We start from the raw sequence: 24602 nt of genomic DNA, 5'->3' as shown, positions 1-24602 counted from the left end.
ACAGAGAGAGGACAAGCAAGGGGAGAGGCAGAGGGAGAGGGAGAAGCAGACTCTCCACTGAGCTGGGAGCCTAATATGGGGCTCAATTCCAGGACCTGGAGACCCATGACCTGAGCCAAAGGCAGACACTTAACCATCTGAGCCACTCAGGCGCCACTAAGTTTGAAATTCTTACTGGATATTCAAGTAGGCCTGCTGGATGTTGAGCAGGCAGGTGGATATACAAAAGAATTCAGGAAGAAGTTTTGGGCTGGATATACTACGTTTCACGAATTCTAAATCAATTGCAACATACACCATTATTTTATGCGCCACCAAAATAAAAAAAGATTAATTAAATTACACGTCATTACTTACATAGATGCATCCCAATTTCAGAAATGCTAAGATCGAAAGAAATGTGGGCTTCAGAACTGATGAAATATAGTAAATTTGTGAGTCATGTAAATAAGATTTAAAGCTATGAGACTAGATGATATTATCTAGGGAATAGGTAAAATTAGAAAAGAGATACATGTATTAAACTCTGGGAGCAATCCAAAAGTGAGAGGGTATGGAGATGAGAAATTAGAAGACTCAGCAGGGGGTCCAATAAAATGAGAAGGAAACTAGGAAAGTCAAGTGAAAAAAGTGTTAAGAGGATCAGAAAGTGAACAACAACATTAAATGCTGCTAACAGGTCAAATAAATGAGAACCAAGAACTGATGTCTGGATTTAACTTCATGGAAGTCACCTGTGACCTTGACAGAACAGTTTTGGTTGACAGTAGAGATAAATGCCTGATTGGAGTGAGTTCGAGAGCATGTTTAAAAAAAAAGGAGAAAAACAGGGTAGTAGGTGGATGGCAAATGTTGTCCAAGTGGGTTATGATGACAGGAGTAATAGGATGTTTGTATGTTGACAGAAATACTCCAGTAGAGAAGGAAACTTGATGATATAAGAAACAGAAGTGATATGAAGTGATATACTTGACAAGATGGTATTAGGAACATGAGAAGGGAGAGGGGCCTTAGCTTAGAGGTACAGTTTATCCACTGTTACACAAGGATTGAAGACTATATTGGCACAGATACAGATAAACAGGTTGGTGATTGATGGTGTGGTGAACTTGTGGAAGTGCTCTTTTGATTCCTCAGAATGAGCAAAGCACAGTAGTGAAAAAAGAAAAATGTCAACTGTGTTCTAGGAATACATCTGACCTGGTTTTGATAGTAAGTTTTGATAGTAAATTGATAGCAATTTTGATAGTAAAATTTTTTTTTTAAGATTTTATTTATTTGAGAAAGAGAGAGAAAGACAGAGAGAGCACACAAGCAGTGGGAGCAGCAGAGGGAGAGGGAGAAGCAGGCTCTCCGTTGAGCAGGGAGCCCAATGCAGGGCTTGATCCCAGGACCCTGAGATCATGACCTGAACCGAAGGCAGACGCTTAACTGACTGAGCCACCCAGGTGCCCCATTGATAGTAAAGTCTATAAAGGTAGATTGATAAAAAAATAAAATAAAATAAAAAATTAAGAGGGCCCTGAATGCCACTGTCAAGAGTTCCAAACCTTATTCAATAAGCAATGGGGTGTTACTGAAAGTTTATGAGCACAGACATAAGATCAGAAATGTGATTTATTTTGCAGCAGTAAGTGGGCTGGACTGAAAGAATTCAGAGTAGAGGAAAATGGAAGGCATACAGTCTCAGGAAAAGTAAGTCCCTCACCAATGCAGTATTAACCGGCATGGGACAGAGGGATATTGTGAAAGAACAGATAGATCCTGTTGTCTGAAATGGTATGTAGAGCAAGTAAAAGGAAAAGATACGAGCTAAGACAAGAGACTCGGGTTTTAAGTGTAAATACCTCAGACAATGAGGTCATGTAACAGAGAACACAGGAGGACGAGCTGGTATCAAGTGAAGAAGAACTTGCTTTGAAGAACAGAGGAGATGACGAAGACTCTCAGAAAGCATTTGGGAAAGTAAGTCTGGAGTGATGAAGAGACAACAATGATAGAGATATTTGGGAGTCTATTTTCTACAGAAAGTGATACCCAGTGCTGGGAATGAATGACTATCATCAAAAGAATGCAAAAACCCCAAAATTCCAAGAACACAACTGGCCTACTCCTTAGTGGGCGGAGGGAAGAGTGGTCAAAATAAGACAGAAGCAGCATTTAGACAAGTCAGAAGGAGACTATGAGAGTACAGAAAGATAAGGTATCAGGAGAGTTTCTATATTGAGGAATTAGCCGATAACATTATCAAATGCTAAAGAGAAATCAAGTAATTTGAGGACTGAGAAACCACCTTTGGAATTCGAAACTGGGAAATTACTTGTGAATGTTAGGAGTTTTTTAGCTCAGGTGCTGGACACAAGCTAAAAATACCTTAGATGTGAAAAATGAAAGTTGGGTAATTTTCAGGTCAAGGGCAAGGAGCAAGAAAAGGGTTGACAAAGTAAAAATATGCAAGAGAGGATACTTGATGAATGAGACATTATCATCACAGAGTGGGGGAAAAAATGGGACCAAGAAAATGCAACTAAGGACATAGGATACAGAAAAAATTAGAGAACCTGTGTTTTGTCAAAATAGATGAGAATAGTAAATACAGCACAATTCTGTGATATAAGAAGGATCCCAGAGGGAATCTACTTCCCTGGTAAAGTGAGCAGGAAGTACAAAGGTTTTAAATAAATACTGGTTGAAGCAATAAACATATAGATGGACAAGGCTGGGGCAGAAACTTAAATACTGTGTAAAGGGGAAATTCTCAAGGAATGTAACAAAAGATAATTAATTAAAAGAATCAGGGACGCCTGGGTGGCTCAGTCGGTTAAGCGTCTGCCTTCGGCTCAGGTCATGATCCCGGGGTCCTGGGATCGAGTCCTGCATCGGGCTCCTTGCTCAGCAGGGAGCCTGCTTCTCCCTCTGCTTGTGTTCTCTCTCTCTGACAAATGAATAAATAAAAAAATCTTTAAAAAAAAAAAAAGAATCACTGAGCAGCACTGAGACACACACAGGACAGTCCATTAATTTCCCTTGGGTTTATTTACCTGGACTAGGGTCAATGTTTGCCAATAGCTCCAAATGGGGTCTTAGTCGGTTCAAATTTGCTGGATCGCCAGTTCGCTGGAGAGCAATTGTTAGTTCCTGAACACTTTGTGCAAAAGAGGCTGGGGTCTGCAACTTAAAAAAGATAACTATTAACTTTCCAAAAACCAGCTAATCCTTTTAAAATAAAGATTATTTACAATATTGCAATCATTTTTGCAACTTATTATATTTAATTTTATCCTCCCACACATTCCAGGCTTTGGCCAGACTGGATTACTGGTGCCTGAGCAAACCCTGCACTTCCCTGCATTCACAGCTTGGCAGATTGTAAACTCTCTTCCCTCTGATGGCACATTCCTCAAATGTGAGGCCTTTCTCAATTCCTCAATTTGGAAGTATACTCTTTCCGTCTTACACACTATATTAGTTTGGCTCTTGGAGTGCTTCCAAAGAAGTGAAATTTGTAGTCTAGAGATAACACTATACAATACCAAGAACAATGAAACTGAACTCAGTCAAACGGAGCTTGAGTTCAAGTTCTGTTAGAGACCACAAATCATGACACCAGATATAATCTTTACGGACTCAATAGGAAGTCCAACTGTGATACGGACTACGTAATTTCCGAAGTCCACTCCAGCTCAAAAAAAATCTTATAATGGTTTGGGATTCTTGGAAGCTATCAGGCTGTATATTTTCCCCAAGCTTAATTAATGACACACTTTCTTACATTAACTCCCCTAAGAGGCCCTACATATAGGACCTTTAATAGGGGGAAATTGATTAGATTATAGTAACTAAAGGTTCTTACTTGGAAACACTTAGCTCTCTATGCAGTTTATTAATAGAAATGAGAATTTTTCTCCCCTAAAAGGTCACTCTTTAAAAGGTAATTTTTTTAAAAAAAGCATACATTTTAAAAAACATTAAAAATAACCATTCAAATGCTAACATGCCTTTATTCAATTTTTTCATCATTGCATGCTTTTTATAAACTTAAAATCATTTACACACTTATAGTTTTGGCTACCATTAATATTATAACAAAAGCATTTTTCTACTGCTAACCATTTTATTATGAAATATTTCAAAGTGTCTAATATAATGACAACACCCATGTATCCATCACTGATACTTAATAAAAATATTTCACTTTTTTTTAAAAGAAGCTGAATGTTATTTATCAGCTGAAGAGAGTAAATGTCTTGAAATAACTTCTTTTAATAGCCCTATAACCATGTTCTGAGCAGAGAGCTGGATAACTTCTTTAACCATCTGTTTATTTTCTACTTGATAAATAATGTAGCAATTAACACTTCTGAACTCATAACCTTTTTCAAAGTTTGAATTATTTCCTTAAAATAAATTCCTGGGAATAGCAAATTTGATCAAAGGACATGAACATTTTGAGTTTTTATTCACTGACAAATTGTTTCCCAAAGGTTTTAACTAATGCATTTTACAAACCATAAGCAATGTATGGCAATATATGTCTCTTTTGCTAATTTAATAGGCAATATTTGTAATGTTAGTTTTAAATGCGCATTTAATTATTACTGGAGCTGAATTCTGTCCTATCAATTACATATGTTTCTTCTTTGTGAACTGATAATTCGTTTTTATCCATTCATTTACTATGATTATTGCTTTTCATATCACTTTTAGTAAGTTCTCTGTAAGGTCCAACACAGTAGCCATTAGCAGTATGTGGCTATTTAAGTTAAAATTAATAAAATAAAAATGTAGCTCTTCAGTTGCACAGTCACATTTTGGGTGCTAAACAGCCATGGGCAGCTAGTGATCCCCATATTAGACAGTGCATATATAGAACGTTTTCACTACCACAGAAAATTATACTGCTCTAGATAATAAGATGCCACATATACTGCAAAGTTGACCAGTTTGTTGTAAGGTCTCTGGATATTAAATTCAAACTATTGCTCATGATGTGAAGATACTATTACAGGATAAATTATATAGTCTAGTTCACACAGAAAGGTCAACCTGCTTGTAGAATCTTTATAAAAGCAAGCCAAGTTTCTCTTCAGAGGTAGAAAGTTACTTCTTTAAGAGACCATTACTAAGGTTTCAATACATTATAATCAGTTAGTTGCATAATTTCAGGCCTAGGAGTTGCAGGTAAAGTTCGGGCAAAGGTATCTAGAAAAGATTTATAGGACAAAACAAGTAATATACATTATACTGAAAATTATGTAACAAGCATATAAAACACACTCCCCAATTGTCCTTTGACATCAATACACTATTCATTCAAATAATCCTTTCTTGGGAATAACAAAAAGCGACAGAATAGTCTGGAAAGATTTGGTGGTTAAGAACATGGATTCTAGAGTCAGTATACCCAACTTCAAATCCAGCCCTGTCACTTGTTACCTATGTGATCCTGGAGAAATGTACTTAATCTATCTCCCTGGGACAATACAGGGTTATTGAAAGGATTAAATGGATTATTTAAAACGACCAGGCACCAGTAAACTCTCAGTAAGTGTTAAATAGTATTATATTTGATCTACCCTTACATCTTGATCTTATTTCTTTAAATTAAATGTGGGTGGACTCTAAAGTATAATCATCTCTCTAGTTATAAGTATTTAAGGTAAAACAGTAAAAGTTAATGCTATCATAACATATATATTTACATGGTGCTTTAAGACTTCCTATACTTTCATATACTTCATGTTGAATTACAACAAAATTATAGGATTATCCTAGTTTTAATAGAATTAAATATAGCACTTAGAGCCAGCAACAAACAATGGAGCCTGACCATGCGTACTCTAGTGATCTTTTTATCATAACAAAGAAGAGATAAAGTAGAAATAGGTTTATTGAAAATTTGATCAAACCTAAAATGATTGGTAACTTATTATGTGGAATTATTGTGGCTAAGAATCATAAGAAACCTCAATGTATACATTCTCCAGAACACTGAATGACTGTTACAGGAAGACAATAAAGGCATTTAGAAAATGGGTTTAATTAACACAATGATTAAAACTCAGGGAACAAAACAAGAAAGGGAGAGAAGCAACAATAATAGAGATGGAAGACTCTCAAAATAAACTAGAGTGTGCCGGATAAACTATTATAACACTAGTCAAATCTTATATGAACGATGTCAATTATACATTAATTAAAAAAAAAAACCTTAAATAAACAAACTGGTATTACTATGTGACAAGCTATGATAGTCAGCTACAGATAATGTAATTTATAAGAGCCTGACATACAGTATTCACTTTAACATACATTTATTAAATAAATTACTAAATCATGAATTACCCAAACTCCAAGATTAGTCCAAGAAGTAAGGAACAAAAAAGGGTCTACTACCTTGTCAATAATTGACTGCATATGAGACTTGTGAGACTGGTCTCCATAAAGTAAAGAGGACCATTGGTCTGGTGCAATTCGTAAGCCTGCTTCCATGGCAATTTGCACTATCTGGGAGTCATGTTCTCGCCGCAAAGCTTCGTAGGTTCTAAATTCTTCTTTTAGCTGCATCAAAGAAGAGTCTTCATCACGTTTGGTGACCTAGTAAGACACACATAATCTCATGAGTCAGGTAAGAAACAAAATGAGTTTATACTTTATATGAGCACATACAGAGAACAGGTAATTTTTAATATACCAAATTTAACAACAAGATTAAAATGGAACACACTGTTTTGCCTGTAAACCATTTCTGCCTTTAAAGACATCAAAATCTTGTGAATAGATCTTATGGAAAGAATGAGTATGTGCTGGAGGAAAATCCCAAGACTGGATAGACCTTAACACATATAGAGAGTTTAAACTGTATATGTGCAGATATGCATTTCTGAAAAGAAGAAAATACTCGAGGCACCTGTCTGGCTCAGCCAGTACAGCATGTGACTCTTGGTCTCAAGGCATGAGTTCAAGCCCCACATTGGATATGGAGCCTACTTCTTTATATATACATACATATGTACACACACACACACACACGCACACACACACACACACACAAATAAAGCAATGACTTGAAGAAAATATGCAATTATCCTGGAAAAAAAAACCCAATGTATGTTTCTTCTTCATAACTGTGGATTATTAAACTTGGGCTTGCCTGGCATTGAGTTGGCTGATACTCCTAACTGAAAGAGCTTCATTCAGATGCCGGTATGATTCTAAAGATGATTAATCTGTGCTTAGCTTAATTTTCCAGTTTTGCAGGCTGGGCCACCATCAGAAAGTATAAAATAGTAATGATGATAGTATCTTTTAGTAATTAAAATTAATAACCCTATTGAGCCCTTAGTATGTACTAGTCAGTGTGTTAACTTATTTACCATCATACTGACATTAACTCATTTAATTCTCTAAACTTGTTGAGGCAGGTACTATTGTTATTTTTGCTATAGTGCTACATTTTGAATCAAGCTGGGTTTAGGCCAAAGGCTCAAGAAATCAAAGTTGAATATTTTTTTTTTTAAAGATTTCAATTATTTGAGATAGAGTGAGAGTGAGAGAGAGCAAGCGAGAGAGAGAGAGAGAGAGAGAGAGAGAGCATGAGCATGTGGGAGGGGCAGAGGGAGAGGGAGAAAAAAGAAGACTCTCCACTAAGCAGGAAGCCTGACGCAGGGATCAATCCCAGGACCCTGGAATCACGACTTGAGTCAAAGGCAGATGCTTAGCCAACTGAGCCACCCCGGTACCCCTAAAGTAAAATAATTAATTCTAGTCCAGGATCATCTGTATCCTAACATATTTCAGAATATATTTTACCTTGTTAACCTTTCATTCCCATAAGGACTCAAATTCCTCTAGTAGAAAATTCCCATTTTTCTCTTCCACCAAAGAAAACTACAGCAAGACTTCTAGGTCATCCTGATTATATTTTTTAAATGTATTCCATTCTTATCAGAAGAAGGTTTAACTTAAATTTTGTTAGGTAAGTCCGTAAAAGACCAAATAGATTTAAAAAAAAATCAAAGAACTAGAGTCACAAGAACAAAATATATTTTGCCACTATTCAAAAGCAAGTCAAAATACCAAAGGCATTATGTGGATGTAAAAAAACAACCTCTCAATATAGGCTAAACCTTATTAAAATGTAGAATGTTTTCTGTAAGATATACTAGGGTTCCCTGGCCTTGGTTCTCAAAACTGTCTTTTAACTAAAAACAGTCAAAGATTCCTAAGAGATGCATGTCTAAAGTAAGTCCTGGAACTATACTGTACTGAGAAGGACCAGAATTATCCCTGTCTGAAAAGGTTTTCCTTTAAAGATTTTATTTATTTATCATGACCTGAGCCGAAGGCAGACGCTTAAGGACTGAGCCACCCAGGCACCCCTGAAAAGGTTTTTCAAATGGAAATAAAAGAGATGCTAAAAGGATGCAGTTAGAACACAGCTATGTGGACACATACAGCCTATTAGGAAGAATGGAAAATGCCTACTGATGTGACTTCCACAAAGAAAATGAAATAGGTATTGGTAGATACTTAACAGAAACTCTGCCATGGTGAGTAAAATTTAGGGTATGGACCTATTGTGATGAGAGAAGGTAAGTCTTCTCATGATGGAGATTGTGGTACATATTACCAGCAAGAGAAGAAAGCAGGTAGACAATGAAATAATCATGACCCAAATGAAAAATAATTGGGTTTTTACAAATTTCCAATCTCTTTTCAATTACTATTAATGCTTTTAATTAGGATTGAGAGAGGTTCACTGTGGGTATTCTGGGGTTTTGGGACTCATTTTTCACAGGGGAAGGATGGATTTCTTTTTCTTTCCTTTTATTTTTTAAGCTTGCAATATTATGTCTGTCTGGTGCTGTTATTAGAGAAAAAAGAACTCTGGAAGCAGACAGACATTCTGAAGTATATTCCAGATTATACTGTACAATCATGTTATTATAATCATTACAACAAATGTGAGTTATTTGGGGACAATCTGAACTAGCTGGGAGTTATTTTGGCTGGAGTTTCTGACAGTTCCAGAGGTACCTAAGGCCAAGGACAGGGTTGGGTACAGACCTGGAGTGCACACCCCATTTTCAGTATATATATAATCTGACTCTAGAAAGAAACATAATAATGTGGGCATTTAGTTATAGAGCTTTAAAAAATTTTTTTTAAATTAAATTGGTATGCTTTGGGGGCACCTGGTTAAACGTCTGCTTTCAGCTCACTGAGCCCCAGGTCAGGCTCTCTGCTCAGCGGGGAGCCTGCTTCTCCCTCTGCCTGCCACTCCTCCTGCTTGTGCTCTCTCTCTCTGTCAAATAAATAAATAAGATCTTAAAAAATATATAAATAAACTGGTAGGCTTTCCTGTTGATTTTGTAAACCATTCTATCTTTCTCAGGAAATGAGAAAATAAACTATAGTAGACTGTAGGATTTTTTAGAGTGTCAGATGAGGGGACATGGTGACCCAGGAATGGATATCCTTATAGTTTGTATGAATTAAAAAAATTTTAGAGGCATGCCTCCCTGGTCCATGAAATACTAGTTATGTGTGTGTCAGAAGCAAGAAGCCTTGACATCAAGAAGTCAGGAAAACAGGATGAATGATAAATGATACACACTGAGCACTGATGTTTGAAGCAGGGCTGATTCAATTTGGGATACAAAAGAATATGTGCAGCATTACTATATACACTGAAAATGAAATGGCAAATGAACTCCAGTACTCTATCTGTGGAATTACAGCAGGAGCAAAGAGCAAAATGAAACTTCTTGCTTTCAATTACTCTTTGTTCAGACCAAGTCTGCATATAGTTTTGGTGAAAAAAATGACACAGCTTATTAGCCTCTTCAAATATAAAAATCTATAAACCTCAGTTTGCTCTATGTTGTTCAATATCTAATATACAAAACTTAATATAACAAGTTCTAACTTTAATAGGACACCATTTACATTCATTTTTTTTTTACATTTTTGAAAAGAAAAAAATTACTGAAATTTTCTGAGGGGCAACTTTATTAAACTCAAAGTTTTACTACTTAAGTTTGGGAAAAAGACAATGTTTCCTTTTAAGCTGAAATTTAACATTAGTTCATACCTTGAAGCAGGAAGCTCTATAAAGGAGCTGGACAACATGCCCAATGCTAGTTTTAGAGGCCTGAGGAAACCGCGGCTCCAACCTTTGCACCACAAAGAGAACCAATACTTTTCTTGACAAAGCAGAACCATCTTCCAAGGCCAGGAGAACCAGCTTTAAAGCTTCCTCCTGCATTGCTAGGAAGTTAGGCAAAACCAAAATTTATCATGCACAAAGATAAGATAAATTTATTTATCAGAAGGGCAATGTTTAATAATTTCTGCAGGTACCACTGGATGGGCAACACAACACAGTAACACATATTCACAGTTACACTTTCTAACCATTCTGGGGCAATTTTACATTACACTGCATATTTTATTTAAGAAAGCAGATAAAAAATTAATACATTCAAGAAAAACCTCTAACAAACTGCAAACTTTTAACACTGAGAAAAGTTTTACATGGTTTAAAATACTGACATGGAATTACCGAAGCCATGACTGTCAAGTGGGATATTTCTTGGTAACAACAGAATATTACAAAGAACTAGACTCTGTACATCACATTTATAGTTCTTAACACCATACTTTTAGAATTACTAGTATAGTAAGTATCAAACTTCAATCACATACCTGGTCCAAGGAACTGGCAGCCCCTAGCCCTAACTGCTGCCCAAAGATTAGAGGAGAGTTGCTGAGGATTCTGGTGCTGAAGAATGAGCTCTGTAACTGTTCGTTCACCTAAAGATCGAGCTGCTCTCATAGCACGAATCCTGCCTTCTTCTTCCACTAGTTGGCAGTGGACCAGAGTCACCAGCTTCCTCTGCATTGGGCGACTCAGAACACTCTGAGTAGTGCTATTCAGACCCACTCCTTAAAAGAGAGTAAAAGGTTATTTCTAGGTTTACAATGCAATTTTAGAGTCCAGAAAAACTTCCTCTGATGGGTTGACTGACTTACACATACATGAATAGTCCCCAGTTCTACTAGAATGTTTAAAATAAACAATGGATAAAATTATATAAAGCCTAGTTTGCATTTTAAAAATATACAAAAGCTGTTATCTCATGTAAATATAACACTCATTACAACATTTAATATATCATTATTCATCATAACCATGGAGGAAAAAGGGGAAAAGGCCAGACAACATTAATAATTAGTTTAAGACTCAAATCTTGAGGTCCTAACAGTTCTGGCATATTATTTCATAATGGTTTATTTTACCTTCCTAATGAAATAATAAGCCATAATGGCAAGGCAGTTAAGGGCAACTTCCAATTTTATTTCACTCCCTATCGCACACCATATAAAACTGAATAGAAGGCAGACAATCCAGAGTTGTCAAATGATGGAGAGCCCTTCTGAAACCACTAGTATATTCACTTAATTTTGCAACTCATTCAAATGTTTCCAACAACACATAAACTCTAAATTCACTTATTTGATGTGGTTTGTAATGATATTATTTAGTGTTTGTGGATTTGATTTACAATAAATAAGTGAATTTCATTAGCATTCACTGAGAGGCCATAATTTTTTTAAGGATTTATTTATGGGGCGCCTGGGTGGCTCAGTTGGTTAAGTGTCTGCTTTGGCTCAGGTCATGATCCCAATGTCCTGTGGGATCCAGCCCCGTGTTGGGCTCCTTGCTCAGTGGGGAGCCTGCTTCTCCCTCTCCTCCCCGCTTGTGCTATCTCTGCTGCTCTCCTTCAAATAAAAAAATAAAATCTTAAAAAAATAAATAAATAAGTACAATAAAATATTTATTTATTTTAGAGAGGAGGGGGAGGAACCGAGGGAGAGAGAAACTCAAGTAAACTCTGAGCTGAGCACAGAGTCTGACACGGGGCTCAGTCCCGTGACCCTGAGATCATGACCTGAGCCGAAACCAAGAGTCAGACACTTAACTGACCGCGCCACCTAGGCCCCCCCACAGCCCACAATTTTTATGGTAATAAAAACATCTTTAATAAACATGTTTAGCATGGATAGTTGCATCCGATTTACCTCTAGCACTGCTGAGTGGTTTCAGGTACAATGCTAATTCTTCTACACATTTCTTGGCTTCCTCATAATGCTTTGTATCTTCAACCCCACTACACAAAGTAATGGGCTGCTGCTCAGGGACCTTGAGGTCAAAAGAAAAGGTCTGTATGAGTACTCATTAATTAAATGTTTGATTGAGTATATTTTATGCACTGCTACTCTAACCGTGGTAACATCAAAGCTCCCACTAAATTTTTTGAATTCTTCCAAAGGCCTTTTCTATACTAACACATAAAATTTAATGCATTGTTTTGGTTTTCTAATAGCTTTACTGAAATATAGTTTGTATACCATGTAAGTGACCCATTTTAAGATATACAATTCAATGGTTTTTAGTATATTCATAGTTGTGTAACCATAACCACAATTTTAGAACATTTTCATCATCCCTCCAAAAAAGGCCATACTTTTAAGTCTCCCCACCCATATTTCCTTCCAACTCTCCACCAACCAAAGGAAAACACTGATCTATTTTCTGTCTCTATGGAGTTGCCTATTTTGGACATTTCACATTAACAGAATCATAGATTCATATAGTAACTTCCAAAGTGGCTACACTATCTTTTATTTTCACCAGCCATAAATGAGTTCTGTTGTTCCACATCCTCACCAGCATTTGGTATTTTAAGTGTTTTGGATTTTAGCTATTCTAATTGGTGTGTAGCAGAATCTTGTTGTTTTAATTTACAATTCCTTAATGACAAATGACGTTGAGCAACATTTCATTTGCTCATTTTCCATTTGTGTATCTTCTTTGGTGAGGTGTCTATTCAGATCTTTTCCCATTTTAAAATTATGTCCTTTTTATTACTGAGTTGTCAGAGTCTTTATTATATCCTAGACACAACTTCCTTTCAGATATATGAGTTACAATTATTTTCTCCCATTCTGTGAGTTGTTCTTTCACTCCCTGATGGTGTCCTTTGAAGCACAAAGTTTCAAGTCTTGATTTAGTTCAATTTATCTTTTATTCCTTGTGCTTTTCATGTCATATCTAAAAAAAACCACTGCCTACTCCAAGATCATGAAGATTTATGCCTTTTTTTTTTTAAAGCTTTTATTTATTTATTTGACAGAGAGAGAGTTAGCGAGAGCCAGAACACAAGCAGGGGGAGTGGGAAAGGGAGAAGCAGGCTCCCTGATGCAGGACTCGATCTCAGGATCCTGGGATCATGACCTGAGCCGAAGGCAGACGCTTAATGGCTGAGCCACCCAGGTGCCCCTATGCCTGTATTTTAAGAGTTCTGTAGTTTTAGCTTTTACATTTAGCCTTTGGTTCACTTTGAGTTAGTTTTTGAACATGGTGTGAGGTAGGGTCCAAATTCATTCTTTTGCATTTGGATATCCAGTTTTCCCAGCACCATTTGTTGGAAAAACTGTCCTTTCCTCAATGAATGGTCTTGGCAACATTGTCAAAAATCATTTCATATGTGTGGATTTCTTTCTGGGCTCTGTTCTATTCCACTGATCTAAATGTCTGTCTTTATACCAGTACCACACTGTCTTGATTACCGTAGCTCTGCAGCTTCAAAATCTGGAGTGTGATTCCTCCAACTTTGCCCTTTTTCAAGATTGTTTTGGCTATTTGTGGTCCATTCTGATACCATATGAATTTTAGGATGGGTTTTTTTGTTGTTGTTGCTGTTTCTGCAAAAAGAACCACCACCATTGGGAGTTTGACAGAGCTTGCACTGAATTTGTAGATTGCTTTGGGTAGTACTATGATCTTAACAATATTAAGTCTGTCAATCCATTAACACACAATGTCTTTCTATTTATTTATGTCTTCTTTAAATGTCTTTCAGCAATGTTTTGTAGTTTTCAGTGCACAGGTCTTTCGCCTCCTTTGCTGAACTTATTCCTAAGTATTTTATTATCTGATGCTACTGTAAGTGGATTTGTTTTCTCAATTTCCTTTTGGATTGTTCATTGCTAGTATATAAAAACACAACTAATGTGTTGATTTTGTATCCTGCAACTTTGCTTAATTCATTTATGAACTCTAACAGCTTTTTAATGGAAATCTTTAGAGTTAAAATAGTGGCTACTGTATATTAATATGCCCTATCGTTGTTCCTCAGAATGTTAAAAATAGAACTACTCTACGATCCAGCAATTGCACTACTAGGTATTTACCCACAGGATACAAAAATACAGATTCTAAGGGATACATACACCCTGATGTTTTATAGCAGCATTATCAACAATAGATAAACTATGGGTAGAGCCCAAATGTCCATCGACTGATGAATGGATAAAGATGTGGTATATATACACTGGAATATTACTCAGCCATCAAAAAGAATGGGCTCTTGCCATCTGCAATGACATGGATGGAGCCAGAATATATTATGCTAAGTGAAGTAAGTCAGTCAGAGAAAAACAAATACCATATGATCTCACTCATATGTGGAAATTAAGAAAGAAAAAAGATGAACACATGGGAAGGGGTAAAAGAAAAAAGGAAAAGAGGGAAACAAACCATAAGAGACCCTTAACAATAGAGAACAAACTGAGGGCAGATGGAGGGAGGTAGGTGGGGGATGGGCTAGATGGGTGATGGATATTAAGCAGGACACTTGTTATGAGCAGTTGGTGTTGTAAACAAGTGATGAATCACTGAATTCTACTCCAGAAAACAATATTGCACTGTATGTTAACTACCTAAAATTTGAAAAAATAATAAAATAAAATACCCTATCCTCAAATATAAACATTAGTTGTTTCACTTAAGATATAACAAGGTCTTACTCATTTTGTAGAAAGAGTTCATCTTTAGACAATTTTATGAAAAAAAGCAAGCCTTGGTTATTTGCTATTATAATAGTATATTTCTAAAATTATTATCCTTAATAAGTCTATTTTTTAAATGTTTCCAAACTATCATAGTGGGATTTTCAAAATAAAGAGAAATGATTGTGAAATGAAAAATTAAGTACAAGAAGCAAAAGGATCTATTGCACTTTCCCTTTTGACAAATATTTTGTAGTGTTGTTGGTGACATCACAAAAGAGGTTTAACAAAAGTTTTCCTTTTGAATAAGCTATTCTAGAACTGCTCTCTTCATCTCCAACATACATAATATCAACCTTTCCTACATTTTAGCAGCTTATATCAAGATTGATCTACAGAACATTAATGGGGCCAGATCCAAAGTTCTAGTATATTTATTCAGAAAATGACTTATGGTAAATATATGGCATTTCAGACTCACACTATGCAAATTTAGTAAAGGATTACTTAACTAGGGGCACCTGGGTGGCTCAGTCATTAAGCGTCTGCCTTCGGCTCAGGTCATGATCCCAGGGTCCTGGGATCGAGCCCCACATCGGGCACCCTGCTCTGCAGGAAGCCTGCTTCTCCCTCTCCCACTCCCCCTGCTTCTGTTCCCTCTCTATGTCTGTGTCAAATAAATAAAAATCTTAAAAAAAAAAAAAAAGGATTATTTAGGTAAATCATATCTAGCTTTCAAAAACCCGCCTGCCTTGCCTTTGTGAAATCTTCTGAAGATACTACTAATCTCTAAATTTGAGAATACGGACATTAAATTTTAGAGTATTACCATCAGATTTGCTAGACTTTTATATTTAGATACCTAGGGATATTTGCTCCTACTCTAGAAAAATGGTTCCCAATATGCTCTATAGTTCTTGTCACCATCTTCATCTTTCATTTCAGTTAGTGTCTACTAAGGAAAACTGTCTGAAGTAGCTTCACTTTTCCTATTAAGTAAAATGCAATGGTTATATGAGTAATATTTTCCTCAGTATTAAGAAGGTCCTTGTGACTCATCCTCTTAGGTTTCTCTAGTGATCTGAACAGCTAAGATTGTTGAGAAAGGCCGACCATCAGATTAAATGGCTGTTCCTGCGCTCTGACCGAGGAACACTCCACTACCACAATATATCTCCCAACACACTGCAATGAAGGATTTGCACAGTACTGAATAGAATTTTATCTATTTAGATAGAAGGCAATGTTGCCCAATTTTAATTCAACAAGTTTCCCTTAGGAGGAAAACACATACACTCAGAAATTAAAAAGAATAGTAAGTCACCCATCTTACCTGAGCACCCACTAGCTGCAGCAATGCTGAGTTCACGGGAAGGAGCTCAATGTCTGTATTGATAGTGGTCTGGTCAAAGGGGCAAGCCTTGCGGTGGAGTTTATTCAGGCACATCTTGCAGACAGTATGGCCACAACCCAAACTGATGGGCTTTCGAATTGTTTCATCGAAAGTCTGAGTGCAAATTGGGCAGGAGAGGAAATCCGTCCATTGTGGAGCTTGTACAGGCATTGTTACTGGAGTTACAATCCACTGACACACACACACACAATAATCTAAAGCAAAGATTCCACTGGAATCAAAATCTTTGAAAAAAGTTTTTTTTTTTTTTAAATATCTTCTGTAGATACAGTCAGCACATAGTGTGAAATATAACCTGGAAAACAAAAAAAGAGAGAGAGAGAAATCAGTGTCTTCCTTTTCAATTAAACTGTGCATTCATACTCTATTACCTACAACCTTTGATGCCATATTTCTATCATTATAGCACATTGTTTTACACTTTTATAGAATCAGAGCCATAACAAAACATCTAGTTTTATCCTCTCACTGTAGAGATGGGGAATGGACCCCAAAAAGAAAATTACTTGCTCAAGGTAACAAATGAAGTTAGTAATAAAGTTAGATCCAGTATCTAAGTCTCTGAAGTTTATTGAAGTTTATGATTATATTGAAGAATTAGCCTTTTTAGGTGGTTAATAATATTACTTCTTGATTTGAACACCAGTTAAATCAATCTGTTCAGCCGTGAAAATTTATCAAGCTCTACACTGATGAAATGTACATTTCTGTGCATGTTATACCTCAATAAAGAGGTTTTTAAAAATTGGCCTAAGGTAAAAACTACCTTAAATATTTTATCATCAAATTGGGTATGGGTGGGGCTCCTGGGTGGCTGAGTAGGTTGGGCATGTGCCTCCGGTTCAGGTCATGATCTTAGAGTACTGGGATGGAGCCCCGAGTCGGGCTCCCTGCTTGGTGGGGAGCCTGCTTCTCCCTTTCCTCCCTGCTCTTGCTCTTCTAGCTATCTGTCTCTCAAATAAACATTAAAAAAAAAAAAATGGGTACAGGTAATGAGATAACAAAGAGTCTGTGGCTTTTTTAAAATTTGTTTTTAAGGGTCTTAGATATTGTTAAGAATTTTATTTACAGGTAGTTAGTTATCTTTAAGCCCCTGGTATGGCCTATATTTATTGCTATTGTGTGTTGTATTAGAACAACTGCATAGTTAAAATTATTTACTTCAAAAGATTTTTTAAATTCTCAAATTTAGGAATGATAGAACAATTATAATTCAAACTAAAATCAAATTTCATTGTCTACCCTCTGTTTTTGGCAGAGGATAATAGCCAAATCGCAAAACTCATCACCTGTGTCTAATAGAAATTCTTTTTATATATAAAATTCAACCTAAAACTTCCAGCACATATCTTAAACAACACCTACTACACTTACTTTAACTGTAGTTTCTAAAAATGAGAATTGATGCACAGAACAATAAAGTAACAGTATTACAAGGTTCTTCAAGATTTGATTATGCTCGAGAGACTGCTTAAAAAGATGAAAAAAATTATTTAAGCTGTAATTAACTATGAAAGTAAATCATCTATATATCTTATTCTTTGAGCATTATATTTAATTTTTGTTTTACTGAAATAACTCAACCTTAATTGCAATCCCATTATTGATGAGAGAACAGTTTCCATTAGATATGCTAACAATGTATCCATTCATTCAACAAATATTTACTAAGTACTACTATGTGCCAGACTGAATTGGGGAAACAGTGAAACAGCATAGTCATAATATCTGCCTTCTGAGTAATCTTAGTTTTGTTTAGGTTTTTGCAAAGTGTGCTATAAGATAAATGGATTTTACCAAGTTAATTTTATGTTCAGGATGTAAAATTAAAGTTATCTGCATGTGTGTTAAAACAGCCCCTGCAAAGACATGAACAGACATTTTTCCAAAGAAGACATCCAAATGGCCAACAGACACATGAAAAAGTGCTCAACATCGCCAACAGACACATGAAAAAGTGCTCAACATCGCTCGGCATCAGGGAAATCCAAATCAAAACCTCAATGAGATACCACCTCACACCAGTCAGAATAGCTAGAATTAACAAGTCAGGAAACGACAGATGTTGGCGGGGATGTGGAGAAAGGGGAACCCTCCTACACTGTTGGTGGGAATGCAAGCTGGTGCAGCCACTCTGGAAAACAGTATGGAGGTTCCTCAAACAGTTGAAAATAGAGCTACCATACGATCCAGCAAATTGCACTACTGGGTATTTACCCTAAAGATACAAATGTAGGGATCCGAAGGGGTACGTGCACCCCAATGTTTATAGCAGCAACGTCCACAAAAGCCAAACTGTGGAAAGAGCCAAGATGTCCATCAACAGATGAATGGATAAAGAAGATGTGGTATACATACACAATGGAATATTATGCGGCCATCAAAAGGAATGAGATCTTGCCATTTGCAACGACATGGATGGAACTGGAGGGTGTTATGCTGAGTGAAATAAGTCAATCAGAGAAAGACATGTATCATATGACCTCACTGATATGAGGAATTTTTAACCCCGGGAAACAAACTGAGGGTTGCTGGAGTGGTGGGGGGTGGGAGGGACGGGGTGGCTGGGTGAAAGACATTGGGGAGGGTATGTGCTATATGGTGAGTGCTGTGAATTGTGCAAGACTGTTGAATCACACACAGATCAGTACTTCTGAAACAAATAATGCAATATATGTTAAGAAAAAAAAAAAGAAGACAGCAGGAGGGGAAGAATGAAGGGGAGTAAGTCGGAGGGGGAGACGAACCATGAGAGACGATGGACTCTGAAAAACAAACTGAGGGTTCTAGAGGGGAGGGGGTGGGGGGATGGGTTAGCCTGGTGACGGGTATTAAAGAGGGCACATTCTGCGTGGAGCACTGGGTGTTATACGCAAACAATGAATCATGGAACACTACATCAAAAACTAATGATATAATGTATGGTGATTAACATAACATAATAAAAAATAAGTAGGGGCACCTGGGTGGCTCAGTTGGTTAAGTGAGTGCCTTCGGCTCAGGTCATGATCCTGGAGTCCCGGGATCAAGTCCCGCATCAGGCTCCCTGCTCAGCAGGGAGTCTGCTTCTCCCTCTGATCCTCCCCCCTCTCATGCTCTCTCTCAAATAAATAAATAAAATCTTAAATAAATAAATAAATAATTCTCAAGGGGAAACCATATGGAACCCCAAAGGTGTGGAAAAATCCCAGAATCGTTCACATGCACGCACATTATCATACCAGTCACACTTTATCCTAGAGAGATTTTTTCCTAGAATATATGTTTTTTTAAAAAAACATTTTGGGGGTGCCTGGCTGGCTCAGTTAGAAGAGCATGTGACTCTTGATCTCATGGTTGTAAGTTCAAGCCCAACATTGGGTGTAGAGATTACTTAAATAAATAAAATTTAAAAAAAAAAAAAAGAAAGGCTAAAAATCTTTGTAACCGAGAAAAATTGAAAACACTGTGTCCAAATAGGGGAACAGCTAGATAAACAGGGGGTACACCTGTACTATGGAAACAGATGGAATAATTAAAAAGAAATTTATGCATCAGAAATAGAAAGGGATACAAGACATATTAAGCAAAAACAAAACTTGCAGATTTATATATGGTATCATTTGTGTTTGGGGAAAAAATCCTATGTATTAGTCTTGGTATTAAGGGATGTAAATGGATGTAAGAAAAAGGTGTGTAAAAATATCTAACAAACTTAACAGCAGTTAACACAATGGGGCAATTTATAAAATGTATATAATCCTGAATTATATAACTGCAAATACATTTGAAAGAATGAAAACAAGAGAAACCAGAGTATATTTGCACAATTCAGGCTATTTCTAAGATAAATTACCATAGGACTAAAACATTTTTCCTTATTAAATTGACCCCTGTACACATTTGGATATCCAAATCATCAAAACTTATGAATTCTTTTCAAAATTCACTAAGAGTTCTTTTTATAACTTCCCTATAATTTACCTAGTTCAAAGAACTAGCACAGTTTATTAATTTTATGTATCATTTCGTATCACTTTACCTAGTAAAATGAGGTATATAGTTGCTAATCTCTTACATTTCCTAGTAAAATAGTTCTTAGAGACAACTATAACAAACTTGATAGAGTAAACATACAGAATCAGCACCAGGTTCTTCACTAAAAATAAAAGCATTCTTTTGATCAGAGAGACAGGTATGAAGAGATGGAGGGGAAAACAGTATTTTAAAAGCTTGACTTTGCTTGGGAAATTTCATGATTATGAATATAACTCACTCTTTGATGATTCTATTTCAGGAACTACAAAATCAAAAGCAAAGATTTTTTTTTTAGAGCATCAAAATGTCATCGGTAGTTATTAGATCTAAGAACAATTTCCACTTCCTCATTCTTTAAACATCTTTCTCCAGGGGCCCCTGGGTGGCTCAGTCCATTAAGCATCTGCCTTTGGCTCAGGTCATGATCCCAGGGTCCTGGGATCAAGTCCCGCATCGGGCTCCCTGCTCCTTGGGAGCCTGCTTCTCCCTCTGCCTCTCTCTCTCTCTCTGTCTCTCATGAATAAATAAATAAAATCCTTAAAAAAAAAAAAAAAAGGCAGACGTTTACATCATCTTCAACCACAAAAGGTATCTAAACCACACAGGACACAGAACATATGGCTTAGTGACTATAATAAATATTCTTTCAGGCAAGAGTAAACATATGAAAATTACTAAAACACCAAATATCAACATCCAAATGCTTTAAGCTTCTTCAGAGCAAGGTTCTGTCAAGAAAAAAAAAAAAAATCCTAAATAATTCTACTAATCAAAGCACATGTGCTCAAGGCCTCCAGATACATCATTATAGGTTAGGGGTCTGCCCAAATCTAGCTGAATAGGAGTAATTCTACTGGAACCTTTCTAATCAGAAAAGCATGAATGATGGTCCTCTTTATTTCTAATAAAACCGAAACGAGGGGCTGCTGATGAGAGCAATGGTTAACTTTCCTATCAGTTAAAACAAGGCCTACTCCCCTACATAAATGGCAATTATTGATTTTACTGATACTAAGTGATAATACAGAACACACATAACAGTTAAGTAGCAATCAGTTCACCCTGAAGAAGGCCTAAATTTTAAAATATCATATAACTTCCCCAATAATACGCATATTTTTACACCAGGAATAGCGCTCATAGCTACTATAGACAAAAAATTATGACACGATACATAAAAGACCTTGGTTTTCTGAAAATAAAGCATGGATAGGCATTATGCTAGTTGTTTTCAGATGCTTTTCTTTTTAAATGTGTACCATAAATGTAAACGACAAAGTGAGCTCCTGCCAGTCAGCAGTACTTGTTAAGTACCAGTGCTCTGTATACAGGAGCTAATTACATGCATGTTCACAGCAAAGCTGTGATGCAGTTACTATCTTCACTTTAATGATAAAGAAACCAAAGTACAAAGAAGGACCCCAAAACACAAAACTAGTAAGTGGCAGGGCTATGATTCAAACTTGGCCAGCCTAATTCCCAAGCTCGTACTTTTAAATACTGTAATTTGTGCCATCTTACAGATGAGTGTTAATAGTCATTAAGGCAGGGGAACTTCTAAGGGTGATGGAAATGTTCTAAAATTGGATTGTGGTAATGACTGCCCAATTCTGCAAATTTACTAAAATTCATTGAATTATACACTTATGAATTTACAGTGTGTAAATTATACTTCAATAAAGCTATTAAAATCATCATTAAAGGCTTTTAAATAGTCTTAGTTTTCAAATTTTTAAATGTAATAACTTAAAAATATAAAGACATCTTCAGATCTGTTCTATGAATGCAGCAGTAGCCCTATTAATAGCTAAATTATTCTTTGAAGATGTTATTTAAATATATTAAAAAATGACATAAAAAATTGTTAAAGGTGTATTACCATCTCCTCTACATTTTATCTACTTCTGATTTAGAGGGAGAAACAGAAAAAAAATTCATCAAGTATCTAGTGTGGGCCAGTCATTCCTCTGAGGCATTTTTATGCCCATTTTATAGATAACGCTTAACCTTCAACAGCATTAAATAACTTGCCTAAAGCTAATTGTGAGCTAAGACCACAACTCAGCTCTTAAGTGAATCTGAAATATAAGTTGCCTTGAGAAAGATATATTAAATAAAACTTTATTGTCTGTAAGAAGAAAATCTTGGATCTCCTCTCACTCTGCCCTATGAGATGAGTTTAACTCTTTATTCTTGGTCTTAACTTTAATTTGCCATTTCTCTGGAACATTTCCATAGCAACCAATATGCAGGGCAACTTCAGAGAACATTTTTAACCAACTTGAAAAACGAAGCTAAAAGCAGGAAATCAAAACAAAAAGAAGAAAAATCAATGAGGGTTTATTATAACACTTCTTAGTGTTCTAATTCTCAGCAGAGTATCAATTAATTTACAGATGAAATACTAGTCTGAGATTTTTGAGGCGGCTCAAGGTTTTCCCAGCAATAATACCCAGGGAAGAAAGACACTATTTTGATTGTAAAAAATCTCTCTTCCCAAAATATATGAATTTGTAACCCTATATTGTACACAACATTCTAGATCTAACTAATGTAATATACTAAAGGTTAGTACAAATGGACAAATACTTGGGACAGGTATAAAGAGAATGGCTTCTGATTTAGAGAGGGGAAAGCCTGAAAGATAGAACTTGACAAACAAGGGTTGAGAAAGCAGCAAAGGGTTCACTTAGCTGGCTTACTTTCCCAGTGTTCAGAACAACAAAAAGAAACTGCAACTTCTATCTGCAACTTAATGCCAAATTTTGGAGAAGAAACAGTAAGGAAAGATAAAACCATTCAAGAGGAAGCTATGTGACCTGAAGCTGAAACAGTACTCTATAAAGTGAGTGATAACCTCTAAGTCTGCGTACACAGTTTAAAGCTCCAGGTATCTATTCTACACAAAGTTACGCATTGTGTGTAAATGTGCTACACTGAAGAGGATATCACCAGTTACTAAGAGGTGGCAGAAAAGCATCATCTTGAAAGTACCTGTGAGGTAGTAAGCAAGGAAAATGTACCCATTATAGCAAAACAGCCAAAGGTTATTTTATTTTTTTCAGCTTTTGCATTAATATTCTGCAGAATACTACATATACTATATTCTCAAGTATGTCATCACCATTTAGTGGTATTCCAAACACCGACAACACAACAAGAACTAATCAAAATCAGGAATATTTTGGAATACACTAGGCATTTTAACTGATCTGTTCTTTTGTTAATTGCTTTCAAATTAAATGCAAATTTCTGATACTGGTTGTTTTCTTTGTGAAAATTGATGTCTCCTTAATTTGGCCTCTTTTCTAAACCACAAAGATAACTCAGTCCCAACACAAAAAGATCCACGAATAATTTTTGGTGCCTAGGCCAAATATTTTAACCATACTTTAAATAGTTTTTCAGATCACGTTTAGAAATCTCTCCTCCTACTACGATAATGGCTCCTTTTGAGAACAGGAAGTTTGTTCCTCCGTTCTGCACAAGTTATTTTGAGATACAATGACATCTGATTGGCAAATACTTGGTAATCTTGGATGTAGAGCTAAATGCTCACAAAGAAAAGAAAATCTAACTTGTACCGCATAAACTCATATTTAATTACAATGAAAGTGAGACATTTTGAGGGGCAGCACTAATAATCCATTTCTTCAACTTATCCCTCTTTACTAGTTCTTTCCCACCCGCATGCTTGAACCCTTGTTCGGAAGAGCTTAAAATAACCCACATTTCTATCTCCAACCTGTCTCCAACTTTTAATTTAAAAAAAAAAAAAAAAAAACTGGGGCAGTTGACTGGCTCCGTTGGTGGAGCCTGCGACTCTTGATCTCAGGGTCATGAGTTCAAGCCCCACATTGGGCAGAGTTTACTTTAAAAAAAAAAAAAAAAAAAAAGGTAATTCAATCCCTGTCTTTATTTTCTTCCTAGGTTCTATTCTTACTCCCTCACCTTTCGGTTTTAAAGCTACCACTCTATCCCAATTGCTATGTTGAAACAACTCTTAACAAACACATCAACAACCTTCTTTTGAAATTCAACAGTTATGTCCGAGTCATTAACTTCTTTTTATATAGCAATTAATAATGTTGACCAGTTATTCCTGCAAATGCTGCCCCCTTTTGGTTTCTATAATGGCATACTGTCCAGGTCCTCCACTAATGGCAGGCCACTCCTTGTGTGTCTCTGTTGAGGACTTCTCCTTCTCTGCCCATCTCTGGAATATATGTGGTTTTTCAGAATTTCTTCCTCAATTCTCTCCTCTACAAAATTTCCCTGAGAGATTTCATCTATCTTTCAGCTTTCAAATACC

The 24602-nt window shown here is 36.2% G+C and overlaps 1 protein-coding gene across 6 annotated transcripts in view; it reads right to left on the bottom strand.

Annotated features, from left to right (window-relative positions):
* The window catches only part of RC3H1 (ring finger and CCCH-type domains 1), a 77296-nt gene that overhangs the window by 31581 nt on the left and 21113 nt on the right, over positions 1-24602 (bottom strand). For 5 of the 6 annotated variants that reach the window (XM_027610195.2, XM_027610197.2, XM_027610200.2 and 2 more), the window contains exons 2-7: positions 16193-16568; positions 12088-12208; positions 10711-10950; positions 10097-10272; positions 6397-6597; positions 3042-3174 (exon numbers count right to left, since the gene is read on the bottom strand). In XM_027610195.2, coding sequence (XP_027465996.1) covers positions 3042-3174; positions 6397-6597; positions 10097-10272; positions 10711-10950; positions 12088-12208; positions 16193-16423 — 1102 coding nt within the window. In that variant the 5' untranslated portion in view covers positions 16424-16568. The remainder of the gene's footprint in view (positions 1-3041; positions 3175-6396; positions 6598-10096; positions 10273-10710; positions 10951-12087; positions 12209-16192; positions 16569-24602) is intronic. The other variant, XM_027610196.2, reaches the window with a different exon arrangement.

This window comes from Zalophus californianus, chromosome 10 (genome assembly GCF_009762305.2).
Source record: "Zalophus californianus isolate mZalCal1 chromosome 10, mZalCal1.pri.v2, whole genome shotgun sequence".
NCBI lineage: Eukaryota > Metazoa > Chordata > Mammalia > Carnivora > Otariidae > Zalophus > Zalophus californianus.
This window is presented reverse-complemented; position numbering and strand designations above follow the sequence as displayed.